At 44.0% G+C, this 15,848-nt stretch overlaps 1 protein-coding gene across 1 annotated transcript; it reads right to left on the bottom strand.

The window, feature by feature from the left end:
- Nucleotides 1-991: 991 nt before the first annotated feature.
- On the bottom strand, nucleotides 992-1,309 carry LOC120654578. Its single transcript, XM_039932156.1, has one exon. It carries the CDS (start codon nucleotides 1,307-1,309, stop codon nucleotides 992-994), a length of 318 nt encoding a protein of 105 aa, XP_039788090.1.
- Nucleotides 1,310-15,848: the final 14,539 nt, after the last annotated feature.

The following is a 15,848-nucleotide window of genomic DNA, read 5'->3' as shown; positions in this document are numbered from 1 at the left end:
CGCCGACCTCAACTTTTACCGGGAGGAAGTGACGGCCGCATCGGGACAAGTCGCAGCTCGGCAAAGTGAAGCTGCACTGAGGAAAGAGATCACCGAGGAAAGTTCAGTTTTTCATTAATAGAAAATTACCTTGGTCAATGTTAGTGCTCAGTCGGCCCTTTCCTCAGAGTTACAGGAGCTGAAGAGAACACGAAACGAAATAGCCGAAGAAATCCAACGCCTTCAGTAGAAACTCTCTGCAACTGAAGGAGATATCACCACCAGAGAGTCCGAGCTCCAATGTCTTGACAACGACCGATGGAAGCAAAAGGAAGCAGTGGAGAACAGATTGACAGAACTCCAGGCCCAAAGGACCCAACTCACATCGGGCATCGACAGGCATTGCCTCCATCGACGCCATTAGCCAGCAAGACCTTGACACCCTTCTGTCATTCCTCCAGTAGGCAACTATTGTCCTAAAACCTCGTGCCCCCAAGCTTGATAGCTCGGCATCGTTGGACACCTGTGTTCTCTCTTTTTTCTCTTTTATTTTTATCTTGAGGCGATGGCACTGCATCGGCTTCATCATCCATTTTCTTTTTGTTTTCTCGAGGTGATGGCAATGCATCGGCTTTATTTTTCTCTTGAGGCAATGGAAACACATCGGCTCTTGGTGCGATCAGAGAGAAACAGCCTTACAAGCCTACCCACATGCTCGGGTAATACTTTTTCAAGTATTTCCCATATACGTTGTAGCTGAATCTCACCCCTCAAGGGTTTCCATGTGATCGGAGTTGCCCGATGCGGTTTCCACTATGCGATAAGGATCATGCCAATTGGGTGACCACTTGCTGTACACCGGGTCCTTGGTTCCAATCGGCAAAACCAACTCCCAGACGAGATCCCGAACTTTGAATTTCTTTGGCCTAACTTTCTTGTTGTAAGCCCTGGCGACTTTCGCTTTATTTTCCTTGATTTTTTCCAGAGCCCAGAGCTAAAGTTCCGTGAGATCTTAAGTGTTGATATTCATGAGGGAAGAATAGTCATCGGCTGATATCCTGTCCTGTAGCGCAACGCGCCGAGAGCCGATGCTAATCTCCCAGGGCATCACAACTTCTTGCCCATAAACCAGCTGATATGGCGCGCACTTGACGAACTCGTGGCATGACATCCGATAAACCCATAATGCCTCTGCCAAACGCTCGTGCCACTGCTTCGGGTACTCGTCGATCTTGTGCTTGATCAACTTAATCAGGCTTTTGTTGGAAGCTTCAGCCTGCCCGTTGGCCTGCGCATAGTACGGCGACGACTGAATTAGTGATATACCCATCTTTTTGGCGAACTTCTTGAATTCCTCTACTATAAAGACTGTTCCTTGATCCGTAGTGATGGTCTAAGAAATGCCAAATCTGTATATGATATGCTCTTTGACGAAGTTTACCACATCCTTAACCATGACATTCTTCGTTGGTATAGCTTCGACCCACTTAGTGAAGTAGTCTGTGGCTACTAGGATCCACTTGTGCCCTTTACTGGTCGGAGGGTTGATTTGGCCTATCATATCCATACCCCATCCTCTGAACAGCCATGGCTTGACGATTGAGTGTAGCAAGTCTACTGGAGCCATATGCACTGTGCCAAATCTCTAGCAATCTTGGTAGCCTCTATAATATTTGAAGCAATCCTCCAGCATCAACGGCCAATAGAATCTCGATCTCCTGATCAACCACTTCATCTTGTGTGCAGACTGATGGGTACATTGTGCATGACGCTCAAAATGTCGGTCGCACCGAGATACTTCAGTAACACTCCATCAATGGTGCGAAAGTACATCTTGTCACCAACCAGTACATGCCTCAGTGCCCGGCGTCATGTCTTCCTATCTGTCCCCCGAGCCAGATCCTCCAAGTATTGGAGGAGATCGGCTCTCCAGTGAGCAGTGTCCAGCTATAATATCTCAGTCGAAATGTCATCTGTCTGCGGTACATACCCGGATGCCACTTGTGCCAGCCTATTTGCTTCATCATTCTACTCACGGGGTAGCCAAGTTAGAGTGACTTGATGAAATTTCACCATCAGATCATGGCACTTGATGAAGTATGGATATAAATTATCGCTGACGCAGTTGTAATCATCCATGAGCTGATGAATCACCACCTTTTAATCGCCGAAGACTTCTACCACTTTGGCTCCGGTGTCGAGAAGCAACTCCAAACTCCTGTGAATAGCTTCGTACTCAGTCTAGTTGTTAGTGAGTTTGGACACCAAATGGAATGCGAACTGATAAACCACCCCATGTGGAGAGACGATGTGGAGCCCGATACTGCACATGGGGTCGCAGGTTGATCCGTTGAAGAACAAAACCCAGAGTCTGACACCGACAAACTGAGTCAATGGTGCTTCCCTTTGCGTGATGAGATCTGCCAAAGCTTGACCTTTGACGGCTTTGGCTTGCTGAAAACGGACGTTGAATTCTAAGAGGGCGTACATCCACTTCCCAAGCTGCCCCTTGAGGATAGGTGCCGACAGGATGTGTTTGATGACATCAGCCTTACAGACAACGCGGGTCTCCGCGTTGAGCAGGTAATGCCGCAACTTGGTGCATGTGAAGTATAGACACAAACAAAGGCATTCTATCTCGCTGTACCTTATTTCTGTGTCAAGCAGACGTCGGCTGAGGTAGAACACAACCCTCTCTTTTCCTGAAATTCCTAGATCAGCACGGAGCCGATGGAAACCTCATCGGCTGATAGGTACACTATAAATGGTTGGTCCAGCTAGGGTGGGACCAACACTGGTGGTGAAATCAGATACTGCTTTAGACTATCGAACGCCCTTTGCTGCTCCTGGCCCAGATGAAGTCGCTGGCACTCTTGACTTTCACGAGTGGTATGAACGGCTCAATCCTACCAGATAGATTCAATATGAATCATTTGATGTAATTCAATTTGCTAATCAAGCTCTGGTAGGGTCATAGTCGTGATGGCATCCTTGCTCTTGTGGCCAATTTCTATACTACTCTCGTGTACCATGAAACCGAGGAACTGCCCTGCTGTGACGCCGAACGCACACTTCTTGGGATTCATCTTCAGCCCGTGGAGCCGCGTACGCTCCAACACTCGTTGCAAATCGGCTAAGTGTGTTTCTGGTAGAGCCGATTTGACGACCACGTCATCAATGTATACCTCCACCAGTTGTCCGATGAGATCATGGAAGATGTAATTCATCACCCGCTGGTAGGTTGCTCTGGCGTTCTTGAGGCCAGAGGTCATGACAATCCATTCAAACAGGCCAATATTACCAGGACATCTGAAAGCGATTTTGAATATATCTTCTTCCGCCATGAGAATCTGATTGTACCCGCATTGGCATCAAGAAAGCTCATCATCTTGTGACCGACCGCTGCATCCATGAGCAGATCGGCAACCAGCATCGGGTACTCGTCCTTGGGTGTGGCTCTATTGAGGTCCCTGAAGTCGATGCAAACACGTAACTGGCCATTCTTCTTTCTGACAGGTATGATGTTTGAAATCCATGTGGCGTACCTACACAGCCGGATTGTGACACCCTAGGTGTTCAACAATCCAAATAAGTAATTTTGGAAAATCCAATCAATTATTTAGGGTCAATTAAAAATCTCATAAAGGCCATTTAATAAATAAAGATTTATTTGATTTCAAAATACACCTTTAAATGCACAAAATTATGTAAATAATGTAAGAGGTCCATTTTCATTTCAAAAACAGCCCACAAAAATAAATTGAGCTGAATTGGAGTGCATTTAGTAACATGTGCTAAGTAGGAAGTGGGCCTTTGCATTTCAGCCCAACATACAAATTAATTCAACCTTTTTATCACAATTTTGAATTTTAAAAATTGTTTACAAACCATAGCTCAAATGAAAAAATGCATGAAACAAAAGTTGTAGATCTTGAAAAGCTGAACAAAAATGGTATTTAAAAGTTTTTCATTTGAGGTCAGGAACAGTGAGTAATTTTTAAATTATTGTCGGGTCCCTAGAATTTTAGAATGCACAAATCAGCCCTCATCTCTATCTCTCTCCCTCCACTCCCTCTCTCTCTCCCTCGGCGACGCCGTACGCCGCCGGCTCCCACACAGATGGCAATCCGCACCGGGATCGCCCAAATCCACCCCCGGTTTCACTCCCAAAGCTCCAGCTGGCCTCCCCCGCGCGTGACACGCACCCATGTCCACTTGGACGGGCGCCACGCCGCCCGCCGAGCACCGTCCGCTCGACACCGCCGCTGCCACCGTCGACGCACCACACGGAAACACTCCAGGCCGCATACACCTTCCCCGGATGACGCCGTAGCTTCACCTCGACGCCTCCGGCCCTATAAATATGACCCCCAGAGCCCTGCACACACGCGAGCAACGGTTTCCCCTTCCGCCTGCCATTGTCGCCGGCGAGCTCGAGCTCGCCGCGGCGCCACCTCTGCACGCCCGCATTGCTTAATCCGAGCCCATTCACAGCTTCCAAACCTCCTAGTGCAGCTCATCAACCAAGTAGAAGGCCCGCTCCTACCCCAGAACCGCACTAGCACGGTCCGCCGCCACCGGTGAGATCTACCTTGCCGTGGACAGCTCGGTACGAACGTGCTTTACCCAAACCCAGTGCACCATGATCCTCTCTCACCCTTATGATGCTCAAGTGCTAGAAGTTCAACCTTCAAAACCCCGGTAGCGACCTCCCCGCCAACGACCAGAACAGCCCCTCCGCCGGCTCTCGCGGAGAACCCAACTCCGGCCATCCCCGACCCAAACCCGAGCACCAGCAGGTGCGCACGGACACATCTTTCCATTCCACCCCTTTTCCCTCACTGCCAGTGACTCCTCTGGTCGGAACAGCACCGCCGGCGAGCGCTCTGCTTCTGAACCCCGACCAAGGACCCGAACATAAATAAAATCATTGAGTCCAGGGGTTAGACTGTAAAAGTACATGAACTTTAGAAATTCAAACCAGTGAAATTTGAAAATGTGTAGAAAATCGTAGAAAACTCATAAAAATGCAAACTAAAATATTTTGGAATCTTTACAACAAAATCTACAAGTTTTGTTACATAAACTTCTTCAGTTTTTGCATACTTTTTAATCTATCAAAAAGATTAGAATAAATGTGTTATAAATGTTCTAGGAGTTCTACTCAGTAACTATAGTTGAAGTTTGGATATGTGATGCTTCATTCTATGAATAGACTTTTGTAAAAATTTGAGCACCAGTACACATTCCCAACTAGATGAAATCATGCTTCTTAATAGATATAGCATAAAATTTTCCTTTTATTTATGGAAGTTTTCTTGCAGTGTTGGGCATGAAACTTTTTCCATGATCTTATTGTACTAAAAGAACCTCAAGGCACCAGTTTGATGATTTTTAGGGCTGGTTAGCTATATATGAATTTTAATCCGTCTTTAATAGACATAAATAGGGAAATATAGTTAGTTTAGCTGGAAAAATATGAAATTTTTATCAGAGGATGTACTCAGGTATATAAGCTAGCCTACAAAGTTTCGGAACCAGATCTTGAGAAAAATAGGAGATATGTTTTAATCATGAAATCATATGTTGTATTGCTTATTTTTGTACTGATAGTTGCTTTCTGTTTTTGCTTCTGAAACTTTTACACCACTCTGTTAGTACTACAAAGATGCTGCACAAAAAGTTTGAACATATGTCCCTATCGAAATCTACCCTGAATAATTATGCCAATAATAGGTTATGGTAAAATTTTGAGACCTGGAAATAAAACCGAACTGTCAGAAAAATTTAATCATGTTATAATGAATTAATACTTGTCCAAATTATTTATCACTGTTTAAGGTGTGGGAAAATCTGAAAAATTTATGGAACAATGTTCATCATGTGTAGAACACACCATAAAAATGTAGGCTTCAGTACGTGAACAGAACTCAAGAAATAAAAAGATCAAGTTCTTTTCTTGAATAATAAACTACTCTAAGTTTAGATTACATCTCTATAGTGAAGACAAAAACCCAACCCAGCTTATTTATAGAAATATTCCTATTTAAAAACTTCTCTATAAATGATTGCCCAGTAAACTTAAGATAGAAGAAACTCTAAGTTTAGATTACATCTCTATAGTGAAGGAAAGCTATACTCAAAACGAATAATAATACAACATCTCTTGCATTCATATAGAAATCACTCCTTTAGAAGACGGAACGTACGATTTGGTGCCAACAAACGAAAATACATCCACAGGGTGTCAACTGAACACAAGCGAACTCATTCAAGACCAAAACCAAAGTTTGGAAGAGCCAATCGCTGATAGTGCCCAAGAAGGCAAGCCCCGGTGCATTTAAATTTCCCTTTAATTGCAAAATTTATGTAACCTATGTTGTAATCTATTAATGTCTGTTCATTTAAGTTTTCTAGGTGATGCTTGAAACCTTAGATGCATTATCCTAGGTATCCATGTGTTGTTATACCATTAGACAAGATCGAGTAGATGCTCTGCTAATTAGGACCGGTAAAAGTCGAGTAGTTCCTCCTACTCGCGAGATTATAAGTTTTGCATACTCCGCCACATAGATTGAAATCATAAGGGCGGGGTCAATGGTTAGTACCTGTGATGGAAACCCCATCTGTGAAATTGGAATAAGGTTGAATGTGTGGTAGCTTTGTTAAGCATTTGAACGTACTAACCACATACCGAGAAATATGGTAATCGGGAAGCGGAGTACTCGATTGGATCGGGGAGTGGACTTTACCCTCACCCTCTTTGAACATTGCACATCGTTCTCAAGTGGCCAACATGCGGGTACGGAGTACCTGTACTCTGTAGTCGAGGGGGGGTGACCCTGATCCACGAACTAGGAACAAAGGGAAAATGTTGTGTGGGTGATGTGGCTCCCCATGCGTGTGTGTTAGGTTTGCCTTGCAAGGTTAAGAACTCGATTCGAATCAGCCGCCGCTCACAGTCAATGAGACTGCTTAACACACTTGCCACATCGAGTAACAACTGATAGATGCTAATGTTAAGATGAATCTTGTGATGTTAAAATCTTACATGCTTGTTTAGTAATAGTTGCTCACCTAGCCTAGTGTATTCAACATAGAATCTGGAATATTAAAATGTGAACATAAGGACCTACTCTTATCGCTTTTCCGCAAAAGAAAACCCAGAAACCCGAAGTCGTGCATGTCGAGTTAATGGACTAAGGTATATCCGAGAACGGGTAAGCCTTGCTGAGTATTAGTATACTCAGCCTTGCTTGTGGAATTGTTTTCATGCGAGAATTTTGAGGAGATGATTGCTGGCTTGTCTTGGCATTGTAAACTGCCTCCGGGTTGGTCTGTGGTGTGGGATGGACCTTCAGCTAGTGTGGATTCCGATCCACAAGATTGATGTCTCGTACGGGCTTTATCGAGATGATCAGTTATCGTTAGTTGCATACTTTCTGCTTCCGCTGAAATGTGAACTTGAAATAAATTCTAATGATGAAGAACTCGTGTAAACTTAATACTTTTTCCTAAATGGTTTGTAATAACTTGAATTTCCACTGCTACTCTGAGTTTATGAAATGGGTATGGATGTATCCTCTGGAGCTCACCTTCGTGTGAGTAACTGCTAGAGTGATCCTGGCTATTGTGGCTTTAATCGAGAGTTTACTCGAGGAACTGCGGTGTTTTTTGCGAGTTGGATCAGAGTTGCCTTGCAACAATGATTAGCACATTCTAGCCATGTTATTTCGAGCGGTTCCGCCACAGCTAGTATCAGAGCTAAGCAAAGCATACCAGAGAGTGCACCCAGTTTTCGAAACAAGAAAACTTGACTTCAAAATGATTTAGTTTTCGAAAACTTGGATAATTAAGGAGAGTTTCTAGGACATAAAAGCCCTAGGGGATGTAAGGGTATGATTAAAGGTGGCTAAAGTTATAACTGACTCCCAGCACATTACTTTCTGTATTTAAATTCCACATTTAAATACGGTATCTACACGTCGCCGCGGAGGTATGATTGCTCAGTCAGCTGAGAGAGTCTGACCTTCCTGTCGATGATGCGAGCCAAACGCTGAGCTCAAGCAGTGGCCTACTTGAGCTGTTGCCCATATACCAACTATCTGTTGATTATATGGGGAGTAATGGTTCGAAATTGAAAATTCAATTCCCCGTCTACGACGGTACTCAGTCAATACGCTATCTCGATAGTGTATGCTTAACATTGTCCATACGGCGGGAATTGTATGGATGCCGGTTCTATAGCGATCGGTAATGAATGGAAACGCTTTCGTGAGTGCTGGCACAAAAGGTTCATTGAGATATATACTGTCCATTTTCTGCAGGTACGCTAACCATGAATCGAAAAACCTAGGACGACTAGTTAATCGACTAGATATACATAAGGAGATATGTATTATGAATGCCACCGAACCTAACCATGTAAGACCAAAGCTATTTGGCAATTCCTTTCTTTCGCGAGGATGAATCGGACGTGCATGCATTCCATTCAAAATTAAAGCACAAACGAAAAGCAAAAATGAAGGAAATTGAAAGACATCATAAGGATTTTCTAGATGTTCTCCTGAAAATTGCATAACTAAAAAATTTAGGGCTGGTAAATAAACTAATCTTAAGTCGAATCTGTGGAAAGAGATGTCACAAAATGAATTCTCTACATGCTGTAAAAAAATGAACACTTTCAGAATAAAGCACAGCAAGGAACTTAATGAGTTTTCAACTCCTAGCATCTCTGGAAAGTTGTACACATTTATCTCAGGAACATTCTGGAAAATTTTAGGAATTTTTGGACCACAACTCCAGTAGATACATATTTTTCTTCTTATACCTAGAATCTGTCTAGTAGCAGCAATCTGTTATTAGTATATTGTTTTTGCTCTGCTGACCCTATATCCTTCTATCTTTTTGGCAGATGGAGTAGCCAGCGTTGGCAGTGGTAGACGAGCAGGGTCACATTCACTCCACTTGCCTTCACTGGGAGGGCATGCCCAGCCTTCTGTGGGAAATGTTCAGTACCGCGGGATATCAGGAGCCGCCACTGTACGACGGGTTTGAGTTTGTGGAGGCGGGTGTGCGCAGGTGCCTTGTGGTTATGACCATTCCACAGCACCCGCTCAACCCGCAGTGGCTGCCGATTGTCACGCAGGTCATAGGGCACCGGTTGCTAGACAGTTGGGAGTTGGCAGCTACCACCGCCCTTACCACATTCTGCGATCAGCACCCTTTTGGAGGTAGTGCTAATCCCGTTCGGCCTGTTTCCAGCAGTTGACGAGGCTGACCCGTTGTGGCAGGACAGGATGGACTCATCACATCTTCTCGCAACCTTGGATGCAGCGGGTATAGTCTGCACCACAGCTCGGTGCTTGAATGCACTATACCGATTCCAGGTTTTCCAGGGCAATGCCATAGCCCAATTGGCAGGGCTAGCCTAGGAGCACTTTGCTATGGTGATCAACAGGGACTTTCAGAATACCGAGCTCGAGGGCCAGGTTGAGCAGCTCCAGGGTCAGGTTCAGGCTTTGCAGACCATCGTGGGAGAGCACGAGGACATGATTGGGTTCCTAGAGGAGCAGATGCAGGAGCTCAACATGGAGGTTGACAACGTCAACGAGCAGCTTCAGTTTCACCAGGCACAGCAGGACGCCCTTCACGCCCCACCAGACGTGATGGATGTAGATGAGGAGGAGGAGCCTGAGGAGATTGAGGATTTCTCGGATGTGGACTTCGAGGAGGCCGACCCTCAGCCGGCACAGTGGGGAGCTCACTCTCTAGTTGCCAGCGAGTCGTCTGTCAACAACCTCGACGACTTTTAAGCGAGCTAGTAGATGTGCTTTTGACCATACTCCTCTTAGTATAGCCTAGCTTTTGGAAAATGTAAATTTAGGCTAACTTAGAGTAGAGTTTCCTTTGGTGTAGGAATGACTTGCTAGCAAGGGAAGAAAGATAAGTAGACTAAGGATGACCATGTGAAGGTTGTAAATAGGTTCCAGCAGTGAAATGAAAGGCTGCATGAACTTGCTCGAATTTTTATCTTTACTTCCTTGCAAATCTAGCTCTGGTGATGAATACCAAAGTTGTTCAAAATGTTATCAGCTACGTACTCCTAAAATTTCATAATTTTCGGACCTATGTAGCCAGAGATACGCTCAAATTACTACCGCTTTGTTCTTGGAAGGATAGAAATTCCAGAGAGGTCGTAATGCAATTTTTAACCATTTTAACCTCCGAATCAGCAAATGTGTTGAATACCAAAGTGGTAGATCAGGAAATTCTCTAGCTACTGACAAAAGTTCAACAAATTTCCATGCACAGAATGGAAATTATGAATTTTTCCATAACAGCTGACGCTGCATAAATCGTTTGTATCGCATTTGCTGAATTCTAGTTGTATCTTCCTCTGCAATACATTGAGAAAAACTCGTGTGTACCAAATTGCTGATGAAAGAACTACTATGTTTCAGATGGTAGGATCCACGCGAGGTTCACCAAGAGGTTTCGGTGCAAGTGGCAGTGGAACACCACCCCCACCACCCCCAATGCCAGACTTAGCTCAAGTACTCGCCGCACAGACTGAGCTTCTGCGCCAGTTAGTGCAAGGGAACCATTAGCAACATGGGGAACATCGTGACCACCATCCTCAGTCCGTGACGTATTCGGATTTCTTGGGGACGCAACCTCCCTTGTTCAACAAGGTAGAGGAAACACTTGATGCGGACGCTTGGATTCGTACAATCGAGTCCATGTTTTCTCTTCTGATAGCGCCATGTTTGGAGGCAAACAAAGCTCGTTATGCCGCTCAGCAACTCCGGGGCTCTGTACATTTGTGGTGGGATAATTATAATGCCATGGTTCCCGAAGATCATATTGTTACATGTGAAGAATTCAGAACCGCTTTCGGAGCTCATCATATTCCAGCAGGTCTTTCGGACAGAAAGCTGAATGAGTTCTTGGCTTTGACGCAAGGCACGCGTACTGTGACGCAATATGCACAAGCTTTCAATCACTTGTGCCAATATGCAGGTTATCATGCTGATACTGATGCTAAGAAGCGTGATTGCTTCCATCGGGGACTTAGCACCAAGTTGAAAGAGCGTCTCAGTCTTGTTTGGGTGGACTCTTTCAGTGAGCTAGTGAATTTGGCAATCACTCAAGAAGATTGCATTATGGCTCATCGGGCGGAAAAGAAGAGGAAGGCACCAGTGGGATCCTCGAGTGCTCAGCCACCGAGGTATCGTCTAGTGCAGAATACTCCCGCTGCAGCAATTCCGGAAGCACCTTAGCAAGGGCGATGGATATCCAAACCTCCACAGCAGCCACAGCAGCAGCAGGGTCGCAATGCACCCTCAATCCAGCAGCAGAATGGCCCAATGCCAAATGCTCAACAAGGAAGTCGTCCCGATAATAACAACCGCTGTTTCAAGTGCGGAAGTCCGAATCATTTTGCGAAGCAATGCCCTCAGACGGGACAAGCTCAAGGGCAAGGATTTCGCCGGGATAATCATCAGAACAAAAACAAGAAGCAAACTGTGCAAGTCAGGCAAGGGCAGATTAATTTCACCACTCTTGCTGACCTTCCTGAAGGAGCACCAATCTTATCGAGTACATTTTCTGTATATCACAAACCTGCAATTATTTTATTCGATTCCGGCGCATCTCACAGTTTTATTATTGCCAAATTTGGAGCCAAAGTTGGGTTAGATTTTTGCCATACTAGAGGGTCATACATGATATCTACTCCGGGTGGGAAAATTGCATCCAACCAAATTATAAGACATGTACCTATAAAATTGGGCAGTAAGATTTTCAAAACAGATTTGATCTTACTAGCATTAGAAGGCATGGACATAATCTTAGGAATGGATTGGATGAATCGACATGGGTTAATTTTAGATATCGCTTCCCGGGCTATTGAACTACATTCTCCCATCCTTGGAAATTCCACTCTTTACTTACCATTCCGGGAGTGTATAAATTCTTGTGCATTCGCCATGAAAGACCTCTAAATAGAAGATATTCCTGTGGTATGCGAGTATACGGACATTTTTCCAGATGACTTGCCAGGAATGCCACCAGATTGTGATATTGAATTTGTTATTGAACTTCAGCCTGGTACTGCCCCGATCTCAAAGAGGCTATATCGAATGCCACCCAAAGAGTTGGTTGAATTGAAAATCCAATTGCAAGAACTCTTAGACAAAGGTTATATTCGCCCAAGTACGTCACCATGGGGTTGCCCGGCCCTATTTGTGAAGAAAAAGGATGACAGCTTGAGATTGTGTGTCGACTATCAACCTCTCAATGCGGTTACTATCAAGAATAAATACCCACTTCCTCACATTGTCGAACTCTTTGATCAGTTGGCTGGAGCTAAGGTCTTTTCAAAAATTGACCTTCGTTCGGGATATCATCAAATCAAGATCCGACCATGTGATATTCCGAAGACTGCTTTCTCGACCAGATATGGACTATACGAATATCTAGTCATATCTTTCGGTCTCACAAATGCTCCCGCTTATTTCATATACCTCATGAACTCAGTGTTTATGCCGGAACTAGATAAATTCATCATGGTTTTCATCGATGATATTTTGATCTACTCCAAAAATGAAAATGAGCACGCGCAACATTTATGGGTAGTTCATCAGTGTCTCCGGGACCAACTATATGCTAAATACTCGAAATGCGAGTTTTGGCTAACCAGTGTGAAATTTCTGGGTCACACTATCTCGAGTGATGGTATATCCGTTGATCCTAGCAATGTTCAAGAGGTGATGGACTGGAAACCTCCTACTTCCGTTCATCAAATCCGCAGTTTCCTTGGCTTAGCCGGATATTATTGCTGCTTTATTCCAGACTTTTCCAGAATAGCTAAGCCAATGACCGAACTACTAAAGAAGGAAAGAAAATTCGTGTGGGATGAGAATTGTGAAAAAGCCTTCCACACATTAAGGGCACATTTGACCACTGCACCAGTCTTGGCTCAACCAGACAATAGTAAGTCGTACGATGTTTATTGTGATGCATCGGGTACTGGTCTTGGTTGTGTTCTGATGCAAGAAAATCGGGTCATCGCGTATGCTTCCCGAGCTCTTAGACCTCACGAATTCAATTACCCAACTCATGATTTTGAACTTGCAGCGGTTATTCATGCACTCAAGATTTGGAGGCATTGTCTCATGGGTACTCATTGCAACATCTATACTGACCACAAGAGTCTCAAGTATATTTTCATTCAAGCTGACTTGAACATGAGACAAAGACGGTGGTTAGAATTAATCAAAGATTATAATCTAGAAGTGCACTACCATCCAGGCAAGGCCAACGTAGTTGCGGACGCACTTAGCCGCAAAGTAAATTGCAATTGTCTTTTCGCTGATTCCTACAACGAGACCTTATGCTCGGAATTGAGGAAGCTGAATTTGGAAATCATTCCACAAGGCACTTTAAATCACATCCGAGTTGAACCCACTCTCCATGATTAGATCATTTTGGCCCAGCTAAAGGATGAAGGGGTTAAAATCATCGAACAAAAACTTTCTCAGGGAGAATCCAAATATAAGTGTTTTCGTCAAGATCATCGAGGAATCCTATGGTTTGAGGATCGCATTGTAGTTCCGAAGGACCATGAACTCTGAAAACAAATTCTTGATGAGGCCCATCTATCCAAATTCTCTATCCATCCAGGCAGTACAAAAATGTACCAAGATCTTCACCAGAACTTTTGGTGGACCCGAATGAAAAGGGAAATTGCTAAATACGTTGCCGAGTGTGACACGTGTCAAAGGGTTAAAGCTAGCCATTTGATGGTTGCCGGAACCCTCCAACCTCTACCTATTCCCTCTTGGAAATAGGAGGACATCAGCATGGATTTTATTGTGGGTTTACTCCATACCTCGCAACACCATGATTCAATTTGGGTCATCATTGATCGACTTACCAAAACGGCCCATTTTATTCTGGTACACACTACTTACAAGGCCAAGAGGTATGCTGAAATCTATATCGATCACACTACTTACCACCGCCGCTGCCGCCATCGACGCACCACATGGAAACACTTCGGGCCGCGTACACCTTCCCCGGGCGACACCGTAGCTTCACCTCGACGCCTCTGGCCCTATAAATAGGACCCCAGAGCCCTGCACTCGTGCGAGCACCGGTTTCCCCTTCCGCCCGCCATTGTCGCCAGCGAGCTCGAGCTCGCCATGGCTCCACCTCTGCACGCCCGCATTGCTGAATCCGAGCCCATTCCCAGCTTCCAAACCTCCTAGCGTAGCTCATCAACCAAGTAGAAGGTCCGCTCCTACCCCAGAAACGCGCTAGCACCGTCCGCCACCGCCGGTGAGATCTACCTCGCCGTGGACAGCTCGGTACGAACGCGCATTACCCAAACCCAGTGCACCATGATCTTCCTCTCACCCTTGTGATGCTCAGGTGCTAGAAGTTCGACCTCCAAAACCCCGGCAGCGACCTCACCACCAACAACCAGAACAACCCCTTCGCCGGCTCTTGCGGAGAACCCAACTCCAGCCATCCGCAACCCAAACCCGAGCACCAGCAGGTGCGCACGGACACACTCTTTCCATTCCACCCCTTTTCCCTCACCGCCGGTGACTCTGGCCGGAATAGCACCGTCGGCGAGCGCTCTGCTTCTGAACCCTGGCCAAGGACCCGAATGTAAATAAAATCATTGAGTCCAGGGGTTAGACTATAAAAGTTCATGAACTTTAGAAATTCAAACCAGTGAACTTTGAAAATGTGTAGAAATTCGTAGAAAAATCGTAAAAATGCAAACTAAAATGTTTTGGAATCTTTTCAACAAAATATACATGTTTTGTTACATACATTTCTTCAGTTTTCGCATATTTTTTAATCTATCAAAAAGATTAGAATAAATGAATTATAAATGTTCTAGGAGTTCTACTCAGTAACTATAGCTGATGTTTGGATATGTGATGTTTCATGCTATGAATAGACTTTTGTAAAAATTTGAGCACCAGTACACATTCCCAACCAGATGAAATCATGCTTCTTAATAGATCTAGCATAAAAGTTTCCCTTTTATTTATAAAAGTTTTCTTGCAGTGCTGGGCATGAAACTTTTTCCATGATCTTGTAGTACTAAAGGAACCACTAGGCACCGGTTTGATGATTTTTAGACCTGGTTAGCTATATATGACTTTTAATCCTCCTTTAATAGCCATAAATAGGGAAATATAGTTAGTTTAGCTTGAAAAATATGAAATTTTTACCAAAGGATGTTCTCAAGTAGATAAGCGAGCCTACAAAGTTTGGGAACCAGATATTGAGAAAAATAGGAGATATGTTTTAATCATTAAATCACATGTTGTATTGTTTATTTTTCTACTGACAGTTGCTCTGTGGTTTTGCTTCTGAAACATTTACACCACCCTGTTACTACTACATAGATGCTGCACTAAAAGTTTGAACATGTGTCCCTAACGAAATATACCCTGAATAATTATGCATGTTTAAAATGAACTGAATGTAAAACTAAATATTCTGTTATGGAAAAATTCTTAAATTTTTACTGCAGCACAACTATGCCAAGAATAGGTTATGGCAAAATTTTGAGACCCACAAACAAAACCGAACTCTCAGAGAAAATTGATCATGTTATAATGAATTAATAATTGTCGAAATTGTTTATCACTGTTAAATGTGTGGGAAAAATCTGAAACATTTATGGAACAATGGTCATCAGGTGTAGAACACGCCATAAAAATATGGGCTTCGGTACATGAACAAAACTCAAGAAATAAAAAGAGCAAATTCCTTTCTTGAATAACAAACTTAAAAAGACAAAAACCCAACCCAGCTTATTTATAGAAATATTATTATTTAAA

The sequence above is a fragment of the Panicum virgatum genome, chromosome 1K (genome assembly GCF_016808335.1).
Source record: "Panicum virgatum strain AP13 chromosome 1K, P.virgatum_v5, whole genome shotgun sequence".
Lineage (NCBI taxonomy): Eukaryota > Viridiplantae > Streptophyta > Magnoliopsida > Poales > Poaceae > Panicum > Panicum virgatum.
Note: the sequence above shows the minus strand (reverse complement) of the source record. Positions and strands in the feature narration are given on the sequence as shown.

Bases quoted from the DNA above. Each gene is read 5' to 3' on its own strand.
- LOC120654578 (XM_039932156.1), bottom strand. From the start codon at position 1,309: ATGGGTATATCACTAATTCAGTCGTCGCCGTACTATGCGCAGGCCAAC.